The following is a 17552-nucleotide window of genomic DNA, read 5'->3' on the forward strand; positions in this document are numbered from 1 at the left end:
AGCGGCAACGTTCAGTTTACCTGGATATGAAAATGCCTGGGATATTGTTATTGTTATTGATGAGCGTGATAAGGTGGGAATAGAAAACAGCAAAAAGTTCACATTAGCTTGTGGCATACTAATAATACAGTCTTACCAAAGCTGTGACTTCCTCCTGAAATGATCCTTCAGGAGGAAATTGTGACAAAGCTTGTTAGACTTTTTATGGCCTATAAAGCACATATATAATAATACTGACATTCATAATGCTATATTGCATATTTGCATTGCTGTAGGTTTAGTAAAGGAATCTATTATTGACAGGGGTGGTAATGTAAAAATGCTTGTTAGCTGCATGCAGAAAAATCCGCATGACCCTTTGGTACTCTTCAAGCCAGTTTCCCTTGCAAAGTATTTTCTCCAGAGGGCGCTCCGGTTCTGTTAATTGAAGACAGGGTGAAGTCTCAGGCACACAGTAGGTCCTTTAATCATCAGGTATGATGTCAAAGTCTCTGTGCAGTCACCAGTTATTTCAGTTTTATTTTAAGTGCTCGTCCGTTGCAAATGCTCATATGCTACTTAATGTTGGATTGCTCCCCAACTGTCTGGATGAATCCGTCATTCAGATTTGCATAGACATCTATTCACGAAATGTAAACGGCAGGTGAGGTGTTAAATGACTGATCGGTGCATTTACATTTTGAATCTTTTGTTGTCACTCTGATCCAATGATTTACAACCAGCCAGCAGCAGGAAGAGAGATTTCCTTCCTCTTTGGGAATTATAAAGAACCACAAAATAACTGTGAACTTGTGGGCTGAACATTTATGATGGAAACAATGGCTGGGAAATTATTTGAACACGCATACACACACGCACATCACCAAATCTCGACTGATCTTGACATCTTAGAGTTTGTTTTCTGGCTCTCTGACTTTTCTATGTCACACACAATAAGAGTATATATGAATCATCCTCACCCCATAAAGACCAAGAAAAGCTAACTTAACAGTGCATATTAGGCCATACAAGAATAAAATGAATGATTTTGTACCCAGAAGTGAAACAAGAAGTTCGTCTTAGCCTTTTTTAAAGAATAAAACTACACATTTCCTAAAGATTGGAAAAAAAAACTGTATTGTGTGTTTGTGATGTTTTATATATGACTTTAGGCCATTTTAGCAGATGTTTTGATTATTTTTATATATAGCTTTCTGTTTTAATCTGCTAAGATCAACATCTGGTTAAATTAAGTGTCCCCCTGATCTTTGAACAACAACTTTAAGCACTTGCATGTAGCTCAGGTTTAAAATAAAAGAATTTGGAAAGCCTCCAGCAGGACCTAAAAGTGAATTAAAAGTTTATCTTGTGTGCCCTGACTCAGTTACTCAAGCAGCTTCCATAATGAACATAAATCCTAAAACATTTGAGATTTGAAATGACAGGAGAAAACTGAGCATAGGCAATGGGATGACTATAATGAAGATAATAAGCAGTTCATCTCTGGTCTGATTGGGGATAGTCAGATTTGCTTAAGTATCAGCTTGTACAATAAGTCAGTCCATTAGGTATTTAGGAGAGCAGCATTGCTCTGCCTGTGCAGAAAAATAATCACAGTTCCATTTAAAGCACAGTGCAGTTAATTACTTAATTCATCCTGTAAAGTGTATGGGATGTGTGGTGGACACAGAAGGACTCTTAAGGGGAACCACTGATAATGGGAGTCTTTTAAAGTCACTAATTTTGGGGGGAAACAAACAATTCCCATTGCTAAAAGCCTGGCGTTCTTTAAAACCTACAGGTTGCACTCAGATAGTAGCCTATAAAATGAACCATTTACAGTCTTGTGAGGATTAGATTGTCAGGACAATTCACTTTTTTCTGGATGGCAGATTCAGAGCCACACACGCACACAAACACAGGTAGATCGATTCATGCACAAAGCCAAGTTTTCGTATAAATCTAACTCTGGAACAGGTAAACTGGCTCCGTTATTCTGAGGCTTGCTGTGAGCACTAATCTGCACATGAACAGTGGGCCATCAGGATCATTCCCCAAAGACCAACAACTTAATGCATGCCTTAGCCCATTGGATTTGCATACGCATTATTTTGAATGGAAGGTGGGGTGCCAAATGACTGTTGTGGTGGTGGCATGCAGTTACATTTACACTCGGGCACTTACTTTGCTTCTGAATAAATGGATGAGAGTGCAATGAGCCACCAATTGAACAAGCACCACAAAAATTAGAAGTAATCTGAAAAAGAGCGCTAAGGTTTGGATTAAAACACTCATGTGGGAAAGAAAAAGGGGCTAGGAAAGGAAACACAGTGAAAAGTGTTTGATTACGTATAAATGCATCACAGGGGATATGAAGCAGTCAGTCAGTCGCAGTCAAAAAGAAAGAAAGTTTTTTTTTACCATCTGATAAGTTAGGGGTTTGCTCTGACAAAAAAAACAGAAGCTTCTTAAAACTTCTACTATTTGCAGTTTTGTTTAGTTTGTTTTTCTGAAGCCAGAAAGCGATTTTATGATCGCATTTTCAACAAAATAAGTGAATTAAAATGAAGTAAAAGCTGAATTATTATTATTATTTCTGGGAGCGATAGAAAGAAAGACTTTTCATATCTCTCATAATCTCATAACATCATTTATAAATGCTACAGGCCCACTAAAGTAATCTCTAGGTCTGGGTTAAATCTTCCCAGGTCTTTGCGTTCAAACATTACACGACAACGGTGTTTTATGATGAAGGGTATGTTTAAAAAAATCTGAATTGAGTTGTGGGGGTGCTATTCTACAGAAGTATCTTTTTTTTCTCTCCTGCTGTTTTGCAAATGAGCTCTGCGGGCATCCTGCGCCCTGATTGGCTCATTCAGACACGAGTGGTTGTAACTGGCTGCAGAGCGCGGAGCTGTAAAAGGAGGCCAAGGGGGCTGAAATTTTCACTCAGCATATCAAGCGACTGGAGCCGAAAGGGCTGACTCCTTACTGGGGACACTAAATCCCGCGACTGCTTTGAACGAATCGGGACAATTTTCTCTTAATGGGACGAAGCTGTCACGTTCAAGGTAAGCGCTGTGTAGCCTAAACTCTTGTTATTATATACTTTCATGAAGTGTTATTTATTAGTTATGAGGGGTTTCATGTCTGTGGGGCGCTGCATTAAATCCACTCCATCATTTTCTTTCTTGCAGATATAAAGTTTTACAGATGAAAGGAAAAGAGATGGTAAGTTTGCTTTATATTAATTTTATTATAAAAGTGTAAACCCCGAAACCATTGTAGTATATTCTGAATAGGCTAGTAGAGTCAGTCTTTCCACGCGTGGAACATGTTAAATCGTGGGTTTTGCACATAGCATTGGTTTCCCCTAACAATGATAAGAGTTCATTCTGTCCTCACATAAAAACAAGGTGAAGTTTAACTGTTTACCAGACATTCACTGTTTTCATCAACTGGGACGTTGCTTGATTTCCGTGATAGAACATGTTGTCCGATACTTCATATAGGCTACCTGCTGATAATCCTCCTGTGCACGTTCCTTACTTCCTTACGTTTTGTGCAGCAGCTTGCAGAGTTATGATAAAAAGCAAAATGGGGGCAGAAGGTCTTGCAACAGGGTCAAATTCTGCAGTAGACTAGGAGATGAGAGGTCATAGAGGTTCAGAGGTTACTGTATTGACAAGAATCCTGCAATTACCTTGCAGTTGTGGTGGCGGGTATTGGACTGTGTCAGGTTTCCTCCTGTACTGCTTATCCTTTCATAGGATTATGAATTAAAGTGGGTTTAAAAAAAGGAGACCCCACTTTTCCTTTTTTGCTACTCCATCACCTCTTGTTTAAGTTTGAGTGAGCCACCAGTGTCCACTGGCTGATTCTGACCAATCCGCTCCTTGAGTCAGAGAGGAAGCAAGAGTATTACCCTGGTAAAATTAATATGCAGGCATGTTGCACCCTTAAAGAGACAGGACCCCTGTAGCTAAGCCGAAATCACCTTTTTGTGTGCAGGTCGCTTCACTTTGGGCAGGACGTCTTTTTCTCTCTCTGGAATAACATTTGTCTGGGTTGTCAGTTGAATCATTTCTGAGTCAATGAAATTAGGGCGTTCACTCTAGTTGTTGGTGTGGTTCAGTGAATTAACGGACAAACATATAGCCTTTGTTTTTGAAATTGGCTTCTTGAAGAACTGCACTCTTTGAACAGCAGGTCAGCTGACCTTAAAGATTACAATAGGAAAAGATGTTCTTTCATAGGCTGAAATGTACTCCAAGCAAGTTTGAACATGTCCCAAAAGTAGTCCCTGTTCCTACCTTTACCCAGCACTCCATTTAAAAAGGATTAATGATTATCAGTCATCTTCTTTTGTTAGCTTTATTCATACTCCATATCATATGACTTATTGCCAACTTCTTAACACTCTTTGTCTTTTCTTTGCAGCTTTGCCTAAGTGACTCCGGTGACTGCCTACGGGAGCAGATGCAGTATATGATGAGGTCACTGCAAGATTTAAAACAACCTTGGAAAAGCTGCCCTGCAGCCAGGCGCCCCCTTGCTCCCATCAGCGCTCAACTCCCAGCCTTAGTCCAACACTCGGCACTGGCACGCGCTTGTCAGCAGCGAGCTTTGCAACGGGAGCAACGCGCACGCCTGCGGATGTCTGATGCCAGCACAGCCAGTACCTACGACTCTGCCTGCTGCCTGGCGAGTCCTCTGGAAGAGGATGAGGACGACTCCAGCAGCCGGTTTGGGTTCAGGCTGAGCACGGCCTCTCCCAGCAGTCACAAGAGTCTGGAGTTTGATTCAGGCTACTCCGAGGCCTCGTGGCAGGATGATGGAGTATATCTGAGGAGGACCAGGAATGTGCGGGTGTCATCTTCAGCCTGCATGCGCACACAAAGATTGCCAAGCGGACGTATTCGCCCCAAATCCACCTCCGACGTTTGTCTGGAGACATGGACATCATTTGAGGCCAGTGACCCAGAGGACTGGACAAACTCTTTATTGACCAGAGGGCGCAACCGCCAACCTCTGGTTTTAGGTGACAACAGCTTTGCAGATCTCATACAGAACTGGATGGACTTGCCAGAATGTCCAGAGCCTACCAACCTGAAGCCAACTTCAAGGCCTAGGCTGGGAAAAGCCTTCTTCGTCAATATGAGGAGGAAACTAGTTGGACTGTCTAAGAGTGTGGAGGACAAAGTGAGGATGAGATCCACTGAATCTCAGATTAACAGAACTGACAATGCTGCAAAACGTCTGTCCTGTCCGGTTGTGGCAGCACAGTCCAAAGTTCCGTTTTTCCACCAGTCGCACGCGTGCATTAATGAGCTTGATGCGGACTTCTACCGCTTTGCAGCTCTCATGAAGTCAGGCAGCCGGCAGCCTATAATCTGCAAAAATATTATCAGCTACATCTGACATCCATTTTCGTGTGGAGCCATTTACAGACTGAACAATCCTCAGAGTCACTTTATTTTTATATGACTGTTTCCCATTTTTAATATGCTGAAAATAAAGAAGTTATAAAAACCCAAACTCTACCTGCTCTTATGTATACCTTTCATTGGTTATTTTAAATTCCCAGAGACATTTGGAACACATTCTGCCATCATTATCTCAGTTTCCTTACACTGATAATAAATCTCCACAGTCTGGTCGGTTAAAGGACGCTTTAAGCGTCCTCTCCTATAAAGCAAATGAATGTGGTTTCATTTATTTTCATTAGAAATGGGCACATGAGATGGTGGTTGTAGATGGATGGTTCAGTGTAACTGGGGTATAATAAAAAAAAAAGATAAATTGATAGCGTGTAGGAAGCGCAGAGCTATAGTCATTCCAGTACTTTGTTAGATACCATGGGACTCATGTTCTTACTCAACAAAAAGTTGAATCCATTAGAGAGGCTTTAACCAGGACAACAAAGCTATTTACAGGCCAGAATCAGAGGCTGTATCAACAGAGTGCTGTGTTCCCAATGAGGTAATTCCCCATGTGTCTGCAGTAAAAGGTGAGAGGAGGCGAAGCAGCTGGCTGCAGATGGTGCACACATTTATTCTCTTTGCTTTATGAAGAACGTCTCGCTAATAGCTCCCTGCCTCATTTAACCTGGGCTCTGCTCTTACTGTGGTCCAGCCTTACAGGTGGTACCAACTCATCCACACACTTTACTTAATGGTATACTTAATCTTGTGCTCACCAAGCAAAGGGAGAAAAATGCTGAGTGGCATATGCACCAAGATAAGCTAACAATCACTTCACCTTTGCCTTTACAAATTCACTTTGCTCATCAATTCAGAGGAGAAACTACACCAGACCATATAAAGATAAAGAATTTTCCCCCAATGGGATTTCCCATGCTCTCTGCTGCAGCCAGACTCACCAATCATGCCTGATATCAAGGACAGGGGAGGAGAGGAGAGAAAGATGGCTCTAACTGGGCGCTGTTTGTCTTGGCCTGTTTATCAAGGTCTCCTGATGGAATGTCACTGAGGGCTTACTGCTGAGCACTCACTGGGGATAAAATGAGCTCTTATCATGAAGCAGTTACAATATTCACATGATAGTTTCTAAAAGGCAGCTAAACAGAGCGTCTTTGTGAAGAGAATCTCAGCAAATCGTCTGGGTGTGCTCTTTTTCTCTGGTTCTTCCTTGAGCTCATTATATTTAAGGCGCATGTTAGTTTCCAGTGGGAATGAGAGAAAAGGACACAAGAAACAATGAATCCAACACATTAATCACCTCAATGGCATTTTGCCTACTGAACATATCCCACTACATGCAGTAGATGTGAAAGCAGGAGCATCTTTTATAGCTATTTACAGGCCAGAACCAGTTTCAGCAGATGGCTGCCCGAGCCTGATTCTTTCACACGTTTCTTCCTGTTAAACAGAGAGTTTTTCTTTCCCGCTGTTGCTAAGGGCTTGTTCATAGGGGGTCGTTTAAATGTTGGGGTTTTCTCTGTATTAGTGTAGGATCTTTACCGATCTTTACCGATGTAGCTAAGAACTATGTGTCATTACCCATCCAGCTGATTCCACTGCCTCCTTCTGAAAGCACGTAAAGGCTTTAGAGGAGTACGTTCACTGGGCACAGATGTGAGGTTGCTTAAGGAGTAGAAGGTCCTTTTAAAATGACTCCAGTTTCAACAGAATGGCTGCCACCCACATTCTGCTTAGAGCAAGTTCAACTCTGTTACTAACAGTTGTCGTAAACAACATTCATGAACTTGGCACATGAGATGATCTGAGGCAGATCTGTTGAAGCATCGCACGCTTACAGGGTGGCCCAGTCTAACAGAGTGGACACAAAACATATTTCCTGCTAATTAAAAGTTTAGCTGGGAATTTTAGTCCTGGTCCTCACCGGGAGCTTCGGTGCCAGCATGAAATCATGTTCACGAATGTAATCATGTAATTATCACGTTAGTAAATAAAAGGAGTAGATGGATGAGGTGACAAAATTTGCCAAACTCCTCAGCCGTGTAATTTTTTTGTGTTGCCATACACACAAGCTCATGTGAGCGCTAAAATCTACATTGTAACCAGACAATTTTGTTTTTCAGCACGGTTTGCTCTTTTAGTCTTTCTGTGCTCTCAGGGGTGGAAGTTTCTACTGCTGATGCTGGCTGGTCTGTAGGGCCAGTAATTAAACTTCTGACCATCAAATTGCAGGTAAAATCTTTGAAAGGTTACTGGCCATTTAGTGCTTGTCCTGGGCATAGGCAGGATTATGAAAACAGTAGCTGTCCAGTAACAAGACGTAGAACAAGTAGAGTCAGTAGGGCTTCTCAGTTTCCTGTAGCACCAGTGACTATTGTTTTCTGAAAATACAACAAAGGGAAAAATCTAGCAACGTACAATTTCTTTCATTTTCTTTTTAGTTCTGTTGCAGAAGAATTTTTCTAGTAATTTACTTTTCAGATAGTTTAGAACAGAGAGTTGGTGTTTTTACCTTGTACATCAAACTCCTGTTGACAGTTATGTAGATCCAAGTGAATCAGTGTTACTTGGAAATAGGAAAATTAAATAGCATAATCTGGCAATTTATTTCCATTTTACAGTGGGTAAACCCCCAGGTAACCACTACCTACCCTTGGAGTGGATCAGGAAACTTGTGTTCATGGCATCAAAATGCTGGGATATCGGATGACAGTAATATATATGACATTAATAAAACTAATGTTGATGATTTACACTGGATTCTGAAGGAATTCCAAAGGACTGACTCACTGAGCTGTTTGGGCTACCAACAGTTTCTGGATTCCATGTTTCAGAGAAACAGAAAGTGCAACATCACTGATTCCTTTAGGGGAAAAAACTTTAACTGTCTTAACTTAACTCATCAGGACTGGGACAGGAAGTCTATCTATCTATCTATCTATCTATCTATCTATCTATCTATCTATCTATCTATCTATCTATCTATCTATCTATCTATCTATCTATCTATCTATCTATCTATCTATCTATCTATCTATCTATCTATCTATCTATCTATCTATCTATCTATCTATCTATCTATCTGTCTATCTATCTGTCTGTCTATCTGTCTGTCTGTCTGTCTGTCTGTCTGTCTGTCTGTCTGTCTGTCGACTTGATATAGGTAATTGAAATATATATACATATATTCAGTCTAATTTCAAGTCCATGAGAACTTTTTCATCCTTTTGGTGTGTACAAACTGCATTTAGGAGTCACACAGCTGCTTTTCACAATTATAAACTGGTGTCTTAAGTTCGTGGGAATCATAACAGTTGAGATGACATGGTCTAAATATCCCAGGAGGCTTTGCATTGGTTCTCATAGCCAAATAGGGCCCCTTAGGTCAGACCCTACTTCCTCTGTTCAGTACAACACATGCCTTTGCAAGTAATCCAATGCCACTGTGTAAGAAATGCCTCATTAGGAGCTAAATTGCCACACTACTCTGTGCTTATATCTGATGGTTTAATGTTTTATCTGTAGCAGGTCAGCTTGTTTTTTGTGTGTTCCTACATGAGGCAAATATCCATCTGTATTAAACCTGTGCCAACACAAGTTTTCTCACATTTTTCCCACATAATTTCTGTGAATTTATGAATGAATTCTTGATTGCAGGAGATCAGTAAAAACAGTCCATCCATGCTATTTCTCAATTTCAGCAATATTATGAAGGATTACTCTGGGCTGTTTTGCTGTTTTTAAGGCTTGAATAAACACAAGCACCATCTCTGGAATGTGGTGGCATTTTTTTTATTTTTGCATTCTATTCTTACCTTGAAGTTGCACTACGTGTGAGCACAGACCTGCCTGAGCTTGTGTAACGTTGTGTCCTATTCACCCACGTTTGGCACAGGTACAAGATAATGGGCCACTGCAGAGCCTGTTCCATGCATATTTGCAAAGCAGAGCAGAGCCTTGGTGCCTGCCAACGTGATGTCTCCGCAGTCTGACATGGAAAAACACCACCGAAGAGGATGGAAAAAACATTAGCTTCTCTGGAGACTATTAATGGGTTTTTTAATTTTTCGCAGAACCTCACGTTTCAGCACTCCCACACAGCAGCAATTTCCCTTTCATTAAGACGGGGCCCACAGGGTCCAAAATTGCCTTTTCTAATGTCCACTTGGAAAATGTATTTGGTTTAAGACAGTGGGGCAGAAACACGTATGGTTTGTGTGTGTGTTTATATTTCTAAATAGAGGCTGGTGCTCTCTATAGATCTACAGTACAATGGAAACGGTTTTAACACGCTACCAGTAAATAACACAAAGGAGACTCTCCAAAGCATGTAGACGACGCCAAAGCCACACATTCTCAACATTCTTTCACGCTTTTGCTTTTGGAGGATGTAAGTGTGAGAGCGACTCTGGGCATTCAGAGTCCATTCACGGCCACATGACCAGTCGGGGCATTAACTCTAACATCACAGCTAAGTCAAACTTTCACTGCCAAACACAAGTATTCACACTCACACACACACAAACATTGTCACACAGTTTACCTTTGATAAAACAGGAACAGAAGGCTACAGGCAAGAAACCAGCATCCCTGCTGGAGAGCTCAGCTGAACCCAGAAACCAGAAACCACAAAGAAGACGCTCTATTTTTTGCAAAGAAAACAGTTTTTTGGATTTCTCTGCTTGAAATAACTACTGCAAACCTGTATGGAAAAACACACACTATAACCCTGATTTATGTTGTATAGCCACACATATATATACATGTATGGTCAAAAGATTTTTTATTGATCCCTGCTGGGAAATCCAGTCAGTGCATTTAATTAATGTTGAGCATTCGGAGCAGTAAGCAGCCACATGCATTGGGCAACTTCAGCTAAAAGCCAGTGCCTTGGTCAGAGACATGAAGGAGAATTACACCAACCATACAGCACCGTCTTCTAATCTTAGGGGATGATTTAACTCAGACTAATCTACATGTAGTCTTGTGTGGGTCATAACTTAAAGTGTTGTCGTGTGACTGACATACAAAGAAGAGTGAAGAAATAGGATCTCCATCTTGCCCAACTACTGCAGACACAGGATGCAACATTGCCGCAAGCAGCGAGGAAGGGCTGGCTTGTGGTCAGATAAACTTTAAGAGTGTAGAGAGACAAGAAGAAGCAATGGAAGAAACATTCATCCTGCACTTATGAAGAAGAAAGAGAAGGCAAGGAGCAAAATGCTAATGAGGAGTTAAATACAGGAATAAATGAGAGTTTTGTCAAGCAAGCTGCAATGAAAAGCCCAGCTATGGAAGCAAGAAGTGTCTGGATGTGAGAAAAGTAATTAGGATGCGAGCCCGATCAGACAATCGGTCATTCTGTTGAGCAGGAAACTGGGGTCAGAAGAGCGACCTTGATAAGTTGTCTTCCTGTGGCGCTCCACAGCATGGTCTCGCCACTAACTGTCCCTCTACAGCTCTGGATTGAAAACCCTCATTGGATGGTTGCACAATGGAGTCCTTCTCCAGTCTTAAGATGTGCTACACTGATGAGACAAACAGAAAGCAGACATTGTGTGGTCTCAAAGATCTCTCAGTCTCCCGCTTCCTCCCACTCTTCTTAGTTTTCTTCCTCTGACATTTTTACTTCCTGCTGACATCCTCCGACTCATCCTCATTCTTCGATTCTCCATTCAGAATTCACTTTTAATCGAAATAAAATTTGCCGTCACTCCCCCCCCCCCCAGCCCCCTGCAGGTATTTGTTAGTAAGATGTGATATTTGTTTGTGCGGACTGTGCATCGTTGTTCGGCTGAACCAGTTGGTCATGGCTGGTTTGCTCTCATACTGTTTTGGTTATGGATAATTTGTTATGATGGCTGAACTTATTTAGTGACCTCTTGTCCTGATATATGCCAGAGCAGGCCGAGTGTAAATAGAAATGTTGAGAAAAATGAGAGAAAATGTCCGGGGGGTGGGTTCACACAGTCACACACAAGTAGTGATCGTGGCACTTCACGGGCTGTTTGTTTACATTTTCAAAGATTTATTTCTAATACGATGGAGTAAAGATACACTGTGGATGACTGAACGCTAACCCCACTGTTAACCTCATTTTGAAAGAATCTGGCCATCTTGGACCACTTTAACCAACATGGGATCCATCCATTAAAAACAGATGCTGATGCATTCAAGGAGCTTCGCCGGTTTCCTTTGAAACTGCTCCACCACTCTCTGTAAGACCATAGGTGAGGTAGATGGCATTTTACAGAAGTTGACAAAGGCCACTCAGATAACAGCTTTACATAACCCAAACTCAAATCATGTGTCATAGAGGATCAGCTGGATTGAACGGGGGTATAAGTGTGCGTCATCATGTGGTTGTTGAGCGTCAGACTCTAAAGTAATACAATCATGTGAGAGACCAGATGCCTACCTTTTAGATGTAGTAAATAATACAAAACATTGTTCAAGGTTCATAGAAGCAAAGCTAATTTTCTTGCACATCCTATTTGCAACCTCTATTTATGTTATATATATAAAATATTTCCTCTTTTTAAAGGGGATAGTTTGACATTTTGTAATATATATAGTTCACTTTTTTACCACAATGATTGATACAACTTTTCTGTCTATCAATTGCAGGTAAATCTACCGTCCTTGAGTCCTTGAGTAATAACACTGACTGACAGCAGTGTTCACATTACCCTATGGAGCTGCATGGAAGAACGCAGATGTTCCACATTGTTGAAAATTAAATTGTCTTTAATCAGCCAGACTTCAAAATCCATGAGATGTCTGATTGATCCCATGTGAGAACAGTGCTGATAACTGTCCCTGGAATTCAAGTGTGCAGTGGAACTACTCTTGCAGACCAGAGTCATGCTGTATTTTAATATATATATATATTTGATCTTTAACATTGTTTTTGCACTTCTCCTTTTCACTTGTCAACCAATAAGTATTTGAGCTACGCTTGGTCGAGCTGGGTGCTGTTGGGTTTTTGAAGGACTACATGGGAGCATGTTTGCGTTGGTTGAAAACCCCTCTCCGCAGGCTCTCTGTAGGCAATTACCTATGCAAACAGACAAAGCTCTGTTACCTTAAAACAAGCATTACCATGAAAGTGTTTGAGGACTGTCCACTCCAGGAACTGCACTTTTTGGCAAGCTACCTATCAGCACCACTACAGTTTAAAAAATTATATCTCTATCCTTTATCTATATAGAAACAAAAGTTTCCACACCACATTATGATAGCTGATGACTGCTGACAGCAGCTTCAGAATTTTTAGTAAGTAAATTTAAAAAAGAGACTTCTATGTTTCGCATAAGTATGGTAGAACCCATAAAGCTCGCTAACCTGATTCTACATTTGCAGATAATGTATTTTAGGCACCTTTACATTCAGAAAGCTAGGTCGTTAGCTAGCACATGACTGTTTAGTAAATTCGTTATAATGTCATAGCTATATTTGAAAAGTAAAATCCCCTGTCTGGCGGAGCAGCGCGTTCTCCTTGTGGCCCCTGTGTCAACACAGGCCAGAGGAGGTGGGCTACTGCAGCAGATGGCTGCCCGCCGCACCTGGACTACTGTTGATTTTAAACAAAGCTGTCAGTCCTAATGCAGACCGCGTGACTGGGTGAACGCTTCAGTACGACTGATGGAGTCAAATATTAAACTCCGAGCCCCCCACAGCCCCCAAGAATCTCTCACATCTCTCTCCCACTCAGCTGATACCTACATCCTGTTCATTTACATGTATTTGGCACTCATCACTGTAAAGCTACATTTGTTCTCAAGCTATTTTCCTTTGGCCTTAAACTTCAATGGTTGACTGTTATTATCATTTAATGTGTATTCATTTGATAAACCCATCTACATTGTATGATTTCACATTAAAAACCAGACTCAGTTTTTGACTTTCCACCTTTATGTGAACCCATCTCCGCTGCTACAGAATAACAAATGTTTAAAGTTTTTCTTTCTTTGCCTTTTCACTGATTTTCAGTCCAGTCCTTGCACCTAACCATCTTTAGAGGGATTGTTTTTCTTGTTTGTTAAGTCTCTTAACACTGACCTATGAATCATTTAGGCATAAAAAAGGGCGCCTAACTCCAGGGATGAACCTGTGTTGTTGTCTACACACAACAGACAACTGAGCAACTTTCAAGCTCATTAGAATGAGTTGTTTTATGGCTTATACAGTGCATTTCCGTGTTTTGCTTGCACGTTTTAAACCAATCAATCTCTTCAATCTCCTCTTTCTCTCCTTACCAGGAAACCACGAGGAAAAGCGAGGTAGCTGAAGACGTTTGCACATTGCTGTACATTTGTCAACAACAACCACTGTCACGGTTTAATAACCAGAATTTCAAGCTGTGGCTGTCTTTGCCTTAGAATTTAGACGGGATCGGTTAGTTGAGTCAACGGTGTACAAAAAAAACCAAGACAGGTTAGGTGACACGTTATGAAAGAACTTTAACAGTTTAGTTTGTGTGGAGTTACTCAAAAGAATGATCACTTTCATTTTTACCCAGCTTTAGTTTGTAAATGGACTGCAAAGAGGGATCAATTACATAAACCAGATACTTTAATGAGAGTCACATTTTGATGAAAGAAGACAGTAGCACATAGTCATGGGGTAACCTCTGCAGGCTAATTTGATGGAGAAATTAACCCGGTCGGGATAGACTATCATATGATCACAACCTCGAGTACAGTCCAACACAATCCTCACATCATGAGAATGTAATATGTGCTTTATTGAGTTTACCCAGAAATGTCTGGTGACAAATTTGTCAATTATAATATGGTGCCAAAGCAGGTCATTGCTCAGCACTAGGAAATTAAGTTGTAATATTCAGCCGCCATTCAATTTTTAGCGGGAAGAAAAAACAGGTGTTGCCTGTAAAATCAGAAATATTCTGGATATCCAAAGACCTAAAGGCCTCTCAACCAACCGCCACTGCAGATCAGCCTTGAAGCAACTTTCTGTCCCTCCTTTACCTGTTGCCACTCCCTTTGTCGCTTAGAAAGGATGTGAACGGCAGGATTTGGATGATGAGTCAGGAAATGGGATGGATCACTGTTACACGCAAGGGAGTGCAATATGGGAACTCTCGAGAGCTCCTTCGACCGGCTAAACCAGCCCAGTAGTAGAAGGAAAAAACAAGCTGGATGGAACTTGGGAAAAACTTACCAGCATTCGTCACATGAAAAGTTTGATGGACTGGAGTAGGTGAACATCCGCGTTCTCCTGCCAATAATCCTGTTTCTGTCCCTGTAGTGACATTCTAGTGAAATTCCTCAGAAAAGCCTCAACTGGCTCACCTTGAACTTTTGCTTTATGCTTTTAATTTCCTCCTGACTTATGTAGTTTGATGCTTTTGCTGTTGTTGTTGTTGTTTAACCTTTCTTGGGTATAAAAACCAAAAAATTAACCCCACCAACATTTCTCTCAGCTAAAGTTGTCCCTTTAACTTTAGTGCTAATCACAGAGTTGCTGGTACGCTAACGAGTGCTTGTCAGCAACAGTTGTAATAATTTTCTGGCTAAGGTTTAAATAATACATTTACAGAGATGGAAAATTACCTGAAACTCATTGATTCATAACTGATCAAATGCTACTTTGTTTACAATACATATGATCACTCTGAAGTGTCTTTGTGCTTTTCAGTTCTGCTTTGTGTTCATAGGTAAACACTAGATAAAAGATGATATGTGTGTCCTCATTGAGAAAGGGGATTTAATGTAACTTAAGTAATGAGTAGTGTAATGAATTACATTCGCCGGCAAGTAATTAAGAAATATATTGCATACCTTTTAAGAAAACTAGCAATTAATGTGTTATACATTACTTTTTTTGTGTTAAACAACCAGTATTACGGGCTACCCTCAGTTCTTGTAATGACTTTTGTAACAAAGTGAAACCAGAGGTTATACAGACACATGGCAACACTTTTGTGAGTCTATAAGCTGTTGTCCTTTTGGAGGACAGAGTCTATCTCTATAGCCTGTGGCTCCCCATATAAAAACACACCAAAGCAGCACCTAACAGTAACCCTAATCCTAATCAAAGCTTAAACTGGGCACTAATTTAACTCAAAACCATGTCTAAAACCTACAACCTGCCTTAGAGTAGATGCGATGAAGTGAGAGGTGGCCAGATGTCCTCACTTTCCCCAAATGCCCTCACTGTGCTGGTGAAAAGCTCAAAATGGCCCTCATACAATTAGCTGCACGGACACACAGAGGTAATAAGCTTGTGATGTCGACCACTTTATGACCGGGGCGTTCATGGTGACCTGAGGCACCGCAGCGTCTGTGTAGCTGCGGGGCGGACCAGTACACAGTACAGCCACTTTTACATCACAGGCTGACCACTGTGTTGCTAATTACTGTGTCACTGAGCTCTGTCACCTCTGTGGCCCCTCGTGACTAGTGATGATCCATCCTACTCGCCGACATCGACCCTCCCCCAAACACATGATGCAGGATCATCTTTGCCTTGGCAAAATAATAAAAGGACCTGAGGAATGATGAAAGGGAAAAGCCCCCTCCCCACCAACACACATACTTTTATATTCCATCTATCTGTGGACTCACTCATAGTTTTCTGCATAATAAAATTGACATAATTTCTTGAACATTTCTGTTTTGTTTTCTGCCATTTCACCGCCTGTATTTGAATACAAACTTACATCAGCAACACTAGTGCAAATAAACCTCAGCTAATGCCTGTATTTACACAGTGAAATCAGGCAGTGCTCTTGGCTAACTTTAAGCAATACATTGCTCTGCAAGGCTGTTTCTCTTGGTGCAGATAAAACACACTGAGGCAGCATCAGCTATCCTTGTAAACCTACAAGCATGCTGTGTTTTTACCTAAATTAGGTGAAATCGGGAGACAAATGGGCTTTCCTGGTTCCATGGATATTTTTTTTTTGTGATGTGCTGAGTGTGCACTTACTGCTGCAACATAATAATTATCCGTGTGTTTATTCAATGAAACAGTTCAAACATTTGTGAAATCATTTCCTTATCTGATGTCTTGGTGAGAGTTAAATGAGAAGATTGTTGCTACATTATATCTGTATGTAAGTGTAAAACTCTGGCTTACATACTTTTTTCTTAGTATAAACTTGCAAAGAAGGAAATATATAAATAAAGATTAAACAATAATGTGGAAATCTCAGATTGTAGGAAAAAGTTGAACATGAACTATGACATGAGTCAAATTGTGGCCCACCGTTTTAAAAAACTTGAGCTAGCATTAGTTTTTTTATTGGAACCCAAAATGGGATGTTAATGGGATTAGCTATGAAAAAAAGCCTCAAACCAACATGAAATTACTAAAGAACCTGAGCTCCAGTCATCCCATTAGCTGGACTTTCTTCTCTTTGCAGCAATGCCAAGTTGTCTTCTTTGAGTCTTGGTTTTTATGCTAAGCTAAGCTAACTGGCTTTTGGATGTTGCCATATATTATTATATATTCAGTGACTTATACGAGTGGCTATGTCTTAAACTTTCACAGTTTTACCTTTTAAACCTTTGTCTTTTATTAAGGACAAATGAAAATGTTTAAAATAAGCTGTATTCAGTATGAATGAATTTAGAATTTTGGCTTCTTCTGCTGCTGCTTCTTTTTTCTCTTTTGCTTTTAATCATGTACTTTTTTTAACCCCACTATGGGCTGAGCGAGTTGCTCCATAATGTAGAGCTTTACACACTTGCCCAACAAGCAAATGATGATATACCACAGGGCAAATGTGAAACCAGAGTGAAATATGAGGTGCACGTGGGGCACAGCACCTGTGGGTCTATACCCACAGTGGCCATACAAGATGGTATGTTTGCTGGGCAGCAAGCAACAATCTGTGCAACAATATTTCAAAAGGACAGACAAAAACCTTTCGGGATTTTTGTCTCTCTCATAGAGTTCATTGCATTTATAAAGAATTACTTGACTACAGAGTGAAACTATTGTTCCCAAGCTAGATTTTATTTTTTGGATTATGCTACTTGTTTTAATTTGCTTTTGTAACCTTGTAAATGGTGTACCTTCTCAGACCGGTCTCCTTTGGAAACAGACTCTCAAGGGATTTCCTGGTTAAATAAAAGTTAAATAAAAGAAATAAATAGATAAAAT

The 17552-nt window shown here is 40.6% G+C and overlaps 1 protein-coding gene across 1 annotated transcript; it reads left to right on the forward strand.

Moving 5' to 3' along the window:
• The first annotated feature begins 2838 nt into the window (after positions 1 to 2838).
• Positions 2839 to 5517, forward strand: LOC113021703 (PAK4-inhibitor inka2-like). The gene is made up of 3 exons (XM_026166413.2): positions 2839 to 3050; positions 3177 to 3210; positions 4420 to 5517. The coding sequence occupies exons 2-3, from the start codon at positions 3193 to 3195 to the stop codon at positions 5398 to 5400; spliced, it is 999 nt and encodes a 332-aa protein (XP_026022198.2). The 5' UTR covers positions 2839 to 3050; positions 3177 to 3192; the 3' UTR covers positions 5401 to 5517.
• Positions 5518 to 17552: the final 12035 nt, after the last annotated feature.

Source organism: Astatotilapia calliptera, chromosome 5 (assembly GCF_964374335.1).
Source record: "Astatotilapia calliptera chromosome 5, fAstCal68.1, whole genome shotgun sequence".
Classification (NCBI taxonomy): Eukaryota; Metazoa; Chordata; class Actinopteri; order Cichliformes; family Cichlidae; genus Astatotilapia; species Astatotilapia calliptera.